The sequence below is a fragment of the Myodes glareolus genome, chromosome 22 (genome assembly GCF_982192425.1).
Source record: "Myodes glareolus chromosome 22, mMyoGla1.1, whole genome shotgun sequence".
In the NCBI taxonomy this organism is placed as follows: Eukaryota; Metazoa; Chordata; class Mammalia; order Rodentia; family Cricetidae; genus Myodes; species Myodes glareolus.
The window spans coordinates 5,165,790-5,177,912 of NC_142047.1; the positions used below are offsets into that span (position 1 = coordinate 5,165,790).

The following is a 12,123-nucleotide window of genomic DNA, read 5'->3' on the forward strand; positions in this document are numbered from 1 at the left end:
TAGTAAATAATATTTTATTTCATTTACAGAGGGGCCTTGTGGCAACAAGTTTGCATGGGAGAAACAGCACCCAGGTGAACACATGGAAAGGTCATGGTAAGCACACATATGAGCTTGGTGCAGCTGCCAGTGAGCAGGCTCTGGGAGCCAGGAGAGGCAGACAGGAAGACATGGGCTTGAAAGTTTCTCTTTGCTTCCCTCCAGGATGGGACTGACTCCCCTGCACTCACAAGGCCACATGTGCCTTGGACACACAATGTGAGAACAGCACAGTTCCCACAAAACCCCAACAGTGAGTGCATGGAGAGTGGGAGCCTTCCATGCCTGGCAGTGATGTCACCCATGGGGCCTGCCCCCCCTGCTTCACAGGCTGCAGAATTTAACAATTGCAAGACCCGGTGCCTGACAGATAAGAATCCACTCTTCCAATGCTGGTCTTGCTCTCCTTACGCTCACGTCTGCCCAGTCCTGGGTGCAAGTTCCATCCTGTCCTCAGCCCTGGAGTGCCCATGGTGATCTGCAGTTCCTGAGCGTGACGGTGGCATTTGGGTGCTGTCCCAGGCTAGTGCATGGGTGCCAGGATCAGCGGGAGCCCTCCTGAGGCCAGGAGCTACAGCAGTTTGACGTAATTCTGTGGAATCAGCCCTCTCTTGCCGTTCAGGGTCCCTTCTAGCCAACCAGGTTCCCTTGAGGTCTGAACTGAAAAAGAACACAGACCATTTTTTACAAGCATGCTCCTGATGCTTGTCCCCGACACTCACCATGCTGCCACGGGGCTACTGATGACTTCTGCCCAGGGTTGGTAGGCACAAAGCTCACCCATCTAGTCCCCCAGCTTTCAGTCTTGCTTCTTCTAGTTCACTGTGCACCAAGGTGCTCAATAAACACCAGAGAACACAGAGCAGAGCTCACTTTTCCCCGCTTCATTTCAAAATCAAGCTTACTGATCCAGTGCACCCGGGGCTCTTCCCACACCAGTCCAGCAGTGCCTCGAACCCCATACCCTATCAACCGGTTTACCAACTGGGGCTGCACGGCCTTAGTACCTACAGTACTTCCTGCCCAGAACCTTTCCCTCTTCTTTCAGAAGTAGCTAGCTCTTCCACTGCAGATTCAGGACGGTTTCTCCTTCAGCGAGTTCTGCTCCAACCTTCCCAGGCACCACAGGTACAGTCGGACGCTGATCTCACTCCTACACTGGACGGGGAGCTCCTGCTGGCAGGCCTGGACCTTACACAGCTGAGCACCGTGCCCAGCGCACTCCAAGTGTCAATGCATGCTTGTGATAGTCGCATGACAAGGGTCAGACTAGATATCGAAAGACAGAGGGCTCAAGCCAGGACACTAGCGTTTTGGTATCAAGGGACCCAAACTGAAGCACCAATTACAGCCAGGGGCAGTAGCCGCATGCCTTGTGAGGAGGGGCAGTACTTGTCCACAAAACCACCCAGAAACCAGCTCTGAAACGCAGCTTTGGATCACAACCAATGGAATTATCTTATACTAAAGACCGAGTGTAGGTATACACGCTGCGCCATCCCGTGAAGGGGTGTTTCTCCCGTGCATGCTGCTCTCTTTCTTCTACTGCTTTGTGACTGCCGGCTGCAATCGAGCAGTTCACGACCCACTCATGTGTGGAGAACACTGGTGGTTCAATTCTAACTCCTTTCCAATGAGGTCACCATTTGCTTTTCCCCTTGAACGAGGTGCTGTGCACTCTGCTCTCTGCGTCACCCAGCCTTCTGATACTTTCTTCCATCTGCCAAACAGCTCTAGGCTTCTCCATGGTTGCTCCCTAGGTCCTGAATACACCCCAACCATGCCTGGGCAGGACAGATTCACACTTCAGTGGAGGCTTTGCCCCGATTCCAGACCAGATAAGGGGCCTCACATGTACACATTCCGTGTGCCTAAGAGGCCAGGAGAGACCGAGACTCCTATTTGAGGCTGCAACTGAAAGCACAGCACATACGTATGAGAACTCATGCTCCCTGGCACCTGACTCGGTGTCTCACACCATCATTTGTGCAATAGATGAGCGAATGAATTTAAGGTGTGCTTTCAAGGTGAACCAGCAGGCACCAGTTTACTTTATCCCCTTTACCCTATGCGTGTTACTAGGGCACTATGTTTAAAGGCATCATTCATACAGTACACTGGCAATGCCACCAGTATATGGAGAAAGGACTGGACTCAGCACCAAGCTGCTCCCCAGAATGTGCCACCTGCTGCATTATGGTGCCCTGGAACAGTGTAAACTCAAGCTGAGGTACCAGGGCTTGCCAAGGCTCAACCGTGACAACTTCAGAAGATCTGTTCATTCTTTAATCCCTTCACCACCTCAGGGCAGGGCTAGCGTTGGCAGGCACCACACTGCAGCTGCTCTGGCTGTCAGAAGGAGCTGGCAGAAGATCCCAAAGGGTCTCCTGCGCTGGAAACTAAATGCTGGGTGGCAAGGCAGCTGTGCTTCCATCTTTATGGCAGGAGACACAGTGGCTCCATCTCCTCTCGTTCTCTACTGGTGACATCTATCCTTCTGTCTAAGAGTCTGGATGCTCCATAAATGGAACCATCCATTTGTCCCTTTGGGATTGGCTTATTGCAATGAGGATATCTTCAGGTTCAATAACACCCACGGGTCAGCCTTCCTGTAAACAGCTTTCTTACAGTCCCATGTAAGTACACACATTTTGTTTGTCCACGTATCTGCTCTTGGGCACTGAGTTCTTTCCACCTGCGGGCTCCTCATGAGCATGGATGCTATCAACATCGGTATGCACATGCGAAACTCCCTGTCTTCCTCATTGTGAGTACATTCTCAGAACTGGATTGCTGGTCACACCAGATTCCATTACTCATGTTTTATTGTTGTTGTTGTTTGTTTGTTTGTCGAGACAGGGTTTCTCTGTAGCTTTGGAGCCTGTCCCAGGACTAGCTCTTGTAAACCAGGCTGGCCTTGAACTCAACAGAGATCTGCCTGCCTCTGCCTCCCAAGTGCTGGGATTAAAGGTGTGTGCCACCACCGCCCGGCTACCACTACTCATGTTTTAGGTAGCCACAGTACTGTCTTCCACACACCTATCATCCTGATCCGGTTCCCAACTGCACAAGGGCCCCTGTTTTCTCTACAACCTCACTAATGATGATTCCTTCTGTCTCTCCCTTCCAGCGCTGGACCGTGTGTGAAGTGGTTTATCACTGCACTGGACCGTGTGTGAAGTGGTTTATCACTGCACTGGACCGTGTGTGAAGTGGTTTATCACTGCACTTTACTACCCCACTATTGACCGTCCAGGACGCAGACTGCAGAACCAGCACCAATGCTTTCTATAAAGCCACATCCATCACAGAATCAGGTCTTGGGCCTTTCCAAGCCAGCCCAGGGTAAACTATACACTGTAGCAAACATTTAAAATACTGAGGCTTCTGCATAAGAAAATACTAGGAACTCAGCCTCAGCCTAGGAAGCACAACACTGGCCCCATGCAAGCTGTGTCTGAGGATTCCCCTCTGTCTTCCACCTAACACACTTCCCTCTTCAGGGAGACCATGGGTTCAAACGTCACATTTCTCAGTCTCCTTCCAAAGCTTTAACCAAAATACTTTTGTTCCACAAGTTGATATCCCAACTTGCTTATTTCTGAGTTTAGCCAGCATCACATTGCATGTCCACATCTGGCACTGAACAGCGTTCTGAGATTCCCATGTTAGGAACACATCTGAAAGGCCCTGCTGGGTGATGATATCCACATACCATCAGCCTCCCAGAGGATGCCAAACAGCATTTCAAGGTTTAATCTATGTACTTGAAACCTTAAAAGTTTAATTCCTAGAGCCTTTTAAGGATTAATCTGGTCCATACCTGCTGCCTAAACAATAGAGACGCTGCCTCTACGTGTGGAATCTAACCAGCACACTGGGCCCAATGGGGCTGCTGGCCTCAGCACAAAGTGTGGGCTAGTTCCCACAAAGCCTGTGCTCATGGGCCCTATGGTCCTGTGGGCAAACTCAGTGGAAACCATGCTTCATACCTGACTAGCAGAGATATCAACAAGTGTATTTGTGGGGGACGTTTCCTCTAGCTTTTAAAAGAACACTGGCTGCCCCGAGACCACATAAGCGAGCATAGCCCTTCCTGGCAGAGCACGAGAGAAATCTCCCAGAGCTACAGAAACGCATCTTCAGCCAAGGACTGGAATTCATAACCTAGGTCCACAGAGGAGAAAGAGCTGTTAGAGAACGGCATACTTCCCCTTCCCCTTTCGCACACCGTCGGGATTCTATGAATAGTGAAACCCTGGGGTCGTATCAGACCACTAACTATCATAAACTGGGTTCTGTCCTTGCGTACACTACGGAAATGTATTACACTGTACGATCCTTGTGATTGCTAGACTTCAGCAAGAGAGTGTTCCTGGAGACACTACTGCAGGTTGAGCTGTGAATAGTGGCTACTTGGAATGCTGGCTGGCTCCAAGAAGGTTCCATGACCTGCCTAACTGTCTCATTTCATGCTGGTTGTCAGAAACACCCCACTACTGTTCTGACAAATTCTGAGCAAACACCTGCTTTTAACAAGTTGAGAGATCAACTATTCACTGAAGATAAAAGTGCATATAATATTGTTTATATAGTATTTATCTATATGGTAGGGCTGTACCCTACTTAAGGGCTCCAACTTCCTATGCCCTTTTGGACCTGCCCCTGAAGAGCAGCAGGTCGGCTGTGCCAACTGTGCAAACTTTCCACTGAGCTCATGTGCTCCGCAATGGGGCGCTGGGGAGGCACCGGGAAGACGCAGGGCTCATGGAAGATCCACATCTACATGCTGGAGGGAGAGTGCCAGCATCAGAGCAGACCTTTTTATGGAATGCACGGCCTTGGGGAAGGGGCTAAGGAACTACTAAGATGCCCTGGGTGTCCAGTGAGCATGCCAGGCAGAGCTGGCCACCATGCCCAAGGGAGACATAACCTAGCTAGATGTAACCATATCTGTAGCACACTGTAAAGGGCCCTATAGGGCACAGAGGCATCAGCATGTCCCAAGTGTCTACAGTATTCAGAGCTCAGCCTTCTGAAGCTCACTGTATCACCCTGATACATACTTGCAGACTAGGATGAGAAACCTGATACACAGAACACATAGTTTCCACTGAAGGGGAAAGGTACTGCAACCTGCTGTTAGCCCGTGTGTGTGTGTGTGTGTGTGTGTGTGTGTGTGTGTGTGTCAGGGTGTGTGTGTGTGTGTGTGTCAGGGTGTGTGTATGTGTGCGTGTCTGGGTGTCAGGGTGTGTGTTAGGAATGCTCATCTCTATGTACATATATGTATGTGTATATACACATTTTATGACACTTTTTTAAAAAGTCATCAAGCGACTTTGGTGGTAGGGTTGTCTACTTCCTGGCCTTTCTTCTGTCCTCCATCTATACCAGAAGATCCAGATTTAGCATAGAGAGACACAGGTCTCATGGCTATCTGCCCACAGGAAGTGTTATGTACCCAATGTGGTTCTCATTGACCTATGTCCTCAGAGTGCCAACTTTAGAGAGAATATTTGACCCAATTTTGGCCAAAGAGATGTAAAGGCAGTTAAACCCAGGAGTAAGTTCTGAAAAATTGTTCTCATAAAAGAAATGCAAAGAGCTAGAGTTACGTGTGGCCTGGACCTGTGACCGTTTCTCACCCCACAAGGACACCAGGCAAAGACCCAAGTCTTCAGCTCGGAATGCTCAGCAGACATATTTCATACCCTGAATAGCGTTTCAGTCTCCGCAGGTAAGTCAGTGCGTGATGGACTTAGCCAGACATTCTGCTTCTCATTCACAGTCGGGGGCATCCTTACAGACCCCCTCATGGTAGTAGTTCTCTCGCCAGCAGAACTATGCGAGAAACCGCGGAGGCTCCTACACACACTTAGGTGATATCACAATTTCATTACTACCGTGTACCTCCTGCTGTGCATTGTTCCAAAACGTGTCAGGACAGCCATGTGGTCACGCTCTCTGATGACTGTGTGTGTAGTGAGGAGCTGCGGGCAGGCCTGCTTTTCGTCCCACACGGCTCCCGCATGGCTAGCTTAGCCCCGGAAATAACAACACACAAATTGTATTCATTTAAATACATTTAAATGCCTGGCCCATTATCTGTAGAGAGTTAATTACTGGCTAACTCTCACATCTTGATTAACCTATTTCTAATAATCTGTGTAGCACCACGAGGTGGTGGCTTACCGGGAAAGATTCAGCATGTCTGACCTGGTGGCTGGCTCCATGGCGTCTGCCCCATTGCCCTCTTCCCAGCATTCTGTTCTGTTTACTCCGCCTACTTAATTTTCTGTCCTATCAAAGGGCCAAGGCAGTCTCTTTATTAACCAATGAAAATAACACATAGACAGAAGGCCCACCTACATCATGTGTGTGCACGTGCCGTGGTACTGTGCCAGGGCACTGCTGTTGTTTTCTGATATTATCAGGAATCTGGCTCCAGGAGCACACACCACACACAGAATCTATTCTAAATGAAGCAACTTGCTTTCTATACAGCAATCCTCACCAAATGTTGCACTTCTGACTACCACAGTGCGCTAAGGCGATATGTTCTGTAAACTCCAAACATTCTGGCTAATCAGACATTCCATCCTAGCATCCAAGGTTTCCCCTGCTTCCTAGAAACTCTTTTGGGGAGCTCCACCCACACTCAACATCACTGTTTCCACAGCAACCAATGAATTCCATAATGAGTGTGACTAGGGAGGGAAGAAATCAAGAGCAAGGGAGGAAAATATAGTCACTGAACCAGAAGAGAAATTTGTGAAATATTAAAACAGGCATAGCTCCTAAATGTCTGTGTATGAATATTAAACATTCAGCTAAAATCCACACCCTTATTTAAAATGCAAAGTCTAAAGATGCACACACTGTTCCAGCTGGCAGGAGACCGCGAAGCCTGAGAGCAGCACAGGGAGAAGTCAGTGTCTGGATTCCCAGCTCCTCACTGGAAGACCAAGCATTTCAGAGCTAGCACCAACAGGTCTGGAGTTCGCGAAGTCACCTCTGCAGACCAGTGCAAGCATGGCCACCAACAGTGGCTGGCACTCTATGCGCAGATAGTAAAGATGCCTCCACCACAAAACTCTTGCCAGCACTTACCATCCTCAAAAATGGCTCCTATTTCAAAGGACAATTCCGAGCTGTGTTCTGCCTCACATGGGTACACTGCGCGGGCCTTGCGATTGATAACGCTGCAGAGAGAACACAGAAGGCTTGAATGAAAAACTGCAGACAGAATTCTCACAGCCCCCTCCACGTTTCCCAATTCTCATTTACACCCCAACAGTGGGGTAGTATATTCTGAAGAGATGACAGGGACATGAACATCAGGCCGAGATGCGGCACTTGACTTTCAAGTAGATGATGGATTTCCGCTACAAACTTTTCCATGGAAGCCTCCCTGGGAAGCTGTCAGTGAGCCACTTCACCAGACTCCCCCCATTGCCTGGTGGCATGTCCCACTCCAGTGCTCAGCATTGTAGCTGCACACTGCAATGGTTACCACTGACTATGTCAGTCCTGCACTAGCCAAGTGCAGGAAAGAGGCACACAGGCATTAAGCTGGCTCCCGGCGTGTCCCTGTGTGATGCCTACAGTTCTCACAGCACACTGGGAGGAGCTGCCATCCATGTTTGGGTCTTCTTTATTTAGGCCATCTGTCCCCCCAAAGGCACACAAGGCTCAGCCTTTCCTAACTTGTAAGAACATGTTCTGAGCCCTTCTGGGAGGCATGCACAACAGGGAATGATGGAAGCCATACTTGGCCAGATCTGAGTCAAGGAAGGAAGAAAGAAATTCCATATCTTCCTGGAGACAGAAGTCCCTGATGGTAAGAACTATGCCAGCCGAGGCCCAGGCAGACTGACTCGTTACTGTCTTCTGCAAACTGGTCATAAGATGCCCAGAGAAGGTAACATTGCCAGCGTCCGCTCTGCCTTTCTTTTCAACAAAGAATGTGCTTTACGTCTGCAAATAAAAATTCTACCAAAGCACCTAACTTCATAAATAAATAAGAAGGACCAAAAGGACAGAGTAGGTTCCAATAAGGCTCGTCCACTACAAATTATTCTCAAGAACCTGCAATTGGCCATGCATAGCCAACATGTTCCATTTCTATAGATTCAACCACTCCCTGACTGAAAGTATTTCCAAAAAGAAAGAAAAAGAAAACATGCATCTGTATTGTGCATCACATCCAGGCTTTCCTCTCATGCCCTTCCTAAATAAAACGGTGTGGTAAAGGTTTGCACAGTATTTACATCATTAGATATTAAAATTTATCTACAGATGACTTCAAACATACAGGAAGATGAGTGTAGGTCAGATGTAACTATTGCACCTGCTTCTGAGATGCGGCCCAGCCCTGATGGGGACTCCATTATCAATGCCAAGGGGTCCTGAAGCCACTTTCCACAGTACCAACCCTTCTGTACCTGCTTCTGAGACGGGGCCCAGCCCGAATGGGGGCTTAGTCATCAATGCCAAAGGGCAGGCAGGCATTCTCTAACAGAGCTGTCAAAGCCCTTCTTTGTAACACACCTAGTTCCACAGCACACTCCAAACCACGTACCATTCAGGCAGCTTGTCTACAATGGAGGCAGCAGGAGAGAGGGGGAAAGGGGACATCCTTGTTGAAGGAGGTGTACCGGCTGCGTTGGAGCTTGGTGTGGTTGGAGACTGCAGATTTAGCCACTGCACCATAGATGGCTGGGGCTGGCTTGGCCTAAGGATACAGGTGAAGGACAGGATTAATACCACAAACACTGATAACAGTCCAAATCCAATGGCCAGGATGCCAGCATCCATGTGTCTTCATACCATCAGGGATAGAGTCCTGTCTGTATCATCCCAGGATTATAACACCAGTCACTCCAGAAGGAGCCACATCTCAAACTTGAGACACTTCACTGAGCTTCTGTCTGTGGGGAGTCTGACCCTGTCTAGCTTACAGTCATCACCAGTGTCCTGGCTGGTTTCCACCCACCTGGCTTTGCTTCACTTCCTGCCTTCAGGTTCCTGCTTTGAGTTTCTGTCCTGACTTCCATTCCATGCTGAATACAGCTGAATCTGGAATAAACCCTTTCCTTCCCAAGATGTATCTAAGCCAATCAGTTAGTTAATTAGAAAACTAACGCTCGAAGTAGTGACAGGGACTTCTCAGAGGCCGGTGCTCCTGGGCGAGAATGGGCTTAGCTTCTGAGAAAGCCCCCGGAGCTGGGAATACTGTAAACTGAGACTGCATCTAGGCTCTTAGCAGCATAGTGAGCGCGTGCACACACACCTGAGGGATCACACCCTGCCTGGGGCTGTCATTCACTGCTATTCACCTATGGCCAGGGAAGATGAGAAGGCAAAACCTATTTGTACTGAGTGCATATCCATTCCACAGCTTCCTAGGTGGAGACTCTGTGTGTCGGGAACGTGTGTGTTGAGAACGTGTGTGTCGGGAACATGTGTGTCGGGAACGTGCTCTAACTCATTTCTACTTATAGGGAAAGTCACACAAACTGAAACACCACGCACACGGCCTGCAGCTGACAGAGACCAACACATAGCACTTTGAAGTAGAAAGGTCCTTCTGCTGGTATTTATATGTGAAAACTTGGAAAACTTTGCTACTAACAATCAAGATTCCTCAAAAAGAGCAAACGACTAGAGTGCAAAGGAGAAATCAATGAACTACAATCAGTCTTTGGTGTTTGAGTCAACCTTAAAATTTAAAATTTAAAGAGATGGCTCAGAGGTTAAGAGCACTGGCTGTTCTTCCAGAGGACCTGGGTTCAATTCCCAGCATCCACATGGTGGCTCATAATCAATTGTCACTCCCTAACTGGGGAAACAACACCCTCTTCTAGTCTCCCCAGGCACACATGCGGTGCAGACATACATGCAGGCAAAACATCCACACGCATTAAAAATAAAATCAATAAAATCTCGAAAAGAGGTCAGTTAGCAGACTCCTGGATGGCGCTTATCCTAGCTTGTTTCCACCACCATAACAAACACCACAACAAAAACAATGTGTGTGTGTGGGGGGTCTGTTATCAAGGGTGTTAGGGCAGGAACTGAGGCAGGAGCTGAGGCAGAGGCAACAGGGGAATGAACACAGCTCACTGGCTTGCTCCCCACAGCTCACTGGCTTGCTCCCAACAGCTCACTGGCTTGCCTTTTACACAACCCAGGACCATCTGACCAGTGCTGACACCGCCCACAGTGAGCTGCGTCCTCCCACAAAAGTCACTTATCAGGAAATTGCCCAGGGACTTGCCCACAGGTGAATCTGATGGGGCTATTCTCAGCTGAGGCTCCGCTTCTCAGGTGGACCTGGCCTATGTCACGTTAATAAAAATTTAATCAGTGTGGGTCCTTGAATATATAATCAGTGTGGATTACTCCTCAATTACCTCAGATCTGGAGACTTGCAGCTATGGTATATAAAGTCTTTTTTTTCTTTCCTTTTCTTTTTCTTCTTCCTCCTCCTCCTACTTCTTATTCTCCCCCCCACCCCAATATAGGGTTCCTGCATCCCTGGCTGACCTAGAAATTAGAGATTTACTAGGCCTCTGCATCTCAAGTCCTAGAGTTAAAAGCCTACACCACTAAGTATGGCCACAAAACTTAAAAAGAGCCAACTAACCACCCGCCCCTACAATGAGCTTACGCTCCTGCTCACCTGTCCATCTCTCTGTGGTGCCTGTGCACGCCCCCCCCACTACACACACTACACACACGCATGCACGCACGTTATTTCCAGCACACGTATGTTCACCTTGACAATGCTCTTCACCACAGCCATCCCCCTCAGCTCAAACCAGTTTCAGCCAGTTGCTCGCTTGTCCTTCCACACTGAGGCATGGCCTCACACTCTTCTACATCAGAACTCCTTCTGCCCACTTCCCTTCCATACGCTCCCCGCTGCCCTTTGTCGACTCTCCCTTCACTGTGAGAACACTGTCCCAGCCCTCTGTCCCACTCAGTGAGAGCAGTCTACCTGCCCTATGCCACTCCTGAGAAGAGGCGCTGCTTTCCACTGCCCACAACCTCCCTGTCCGTGCTAACTCCGGCCTCACAGCTCCGTCAGGCTCCCTGTTTTCAGTCTGCAGGAAAGGTCAGGGGTGACCACAGTAAACAGGAGGGCAGGCTGGGAGTAGCAGCTTTACGATGCTGTCAGCTATTTCTCTTGTCTTTACAGCAAGATCAGTCTGGTAAGATGCCGGGCATGCACAGCCTCCACCACATTCTGAACCCATGGGAAGCTACAAAGCAAACACACTTTAGACACCAACTCCAACATACGCTCCATTACTGCCTCGAAAGATGCTTAATAACTGGCTTCGCTAGACATATTATTCTAAGAGAACTTATTTACAAAACTTGTACCTGCCCACTTGGGGAGTCAAAAAACCTGCTTCACTCTACGCCAAGACACTTATAAATCTTAGTGAGCTGAACCATCTTGCTACAAAAGACACTAAATTCTTAGAAGAAAACGAACCTCTAATGGTGTCTTACTAATCAGGAAGGGAGAAGCGCGGGTCAGTGAGGGTCTCACGGAGAATTTAAGGCCGCAGTCAGCCAACAATTGCCATGTAATCTCACAGCAATTATTCAATGTCCCTGGAGTGGTGTGCAGCGGTGGCTGAGATGAGAGGCTGCACCACCCCATCTGCCTAGACAGAGGTGGTGAACGGGTGCCACCCATTGGCAAAGGAGGGGGACAGCCACAGGTGAAGACCAGCGCCATGACTGCAGCACGGGCCCTACAGTCAAGTCACAAACTGTGGGGCTGTTATCTACATAGTGTCCTGTGCGTGTGAAGGGGAAAGTGAGGGCCGCTGCAGTGACAGACAAGGAAGGGGCGGGCCTGCACCTTAGCCTAGCTCGTCCCGAATCTGAAACTCACGCTTGGGTCCGCTTCTCAAAGGTGTCCTGTTTTCTGTATTTTCTTGTGCTTGTTCAGCATCTGTGTGCTATAACATCTCATGGTAGCCAGGTCACCAGGAGAGCTAACTCACTCCAACTTCAGTCTCTGTATCTGTGTTCAGGGTTTCTCCAGCCCACGACACACACGCG

General features: G+C 49.1%; 1 protein-coding gene across 4 annotated transcripts in view; it reads right to left on the reverse strand.

The window, feature by feature from the left end:
• The window catches only part of LOC125403063 (rho GTPase-activating protein 10), a 256,951-nt gene continuing 244,828 nt past the window's right edge, over positions 1–12,123 (reverse strand). For 2 of the 4 annotated variants that reach the window (XM_085682153.2, XM_048438227.3), the window contains 3 exons: positions 8,621–8,773; positions 7,150–7,241; positions 1–699 (listed from right to left, as the gene is read on the reverse strand). In XM_085682153.2, coding sequence (XP_085538279.1) covers positions 611–699; positions 7,150–7,241; positions 8,621–8,773 — 334 coding nt within the window. In that variant the 3' untranslated portion in view covers positions 1–610. The remainder of the gene's footprint in view (positions 700–7,149; positions 7,242–8,620; positions 8,774–12,123) is intronic. The other 2 variants (XM_085682154.2, XM_048438228.3) reach the window with 1 other exon arrangement.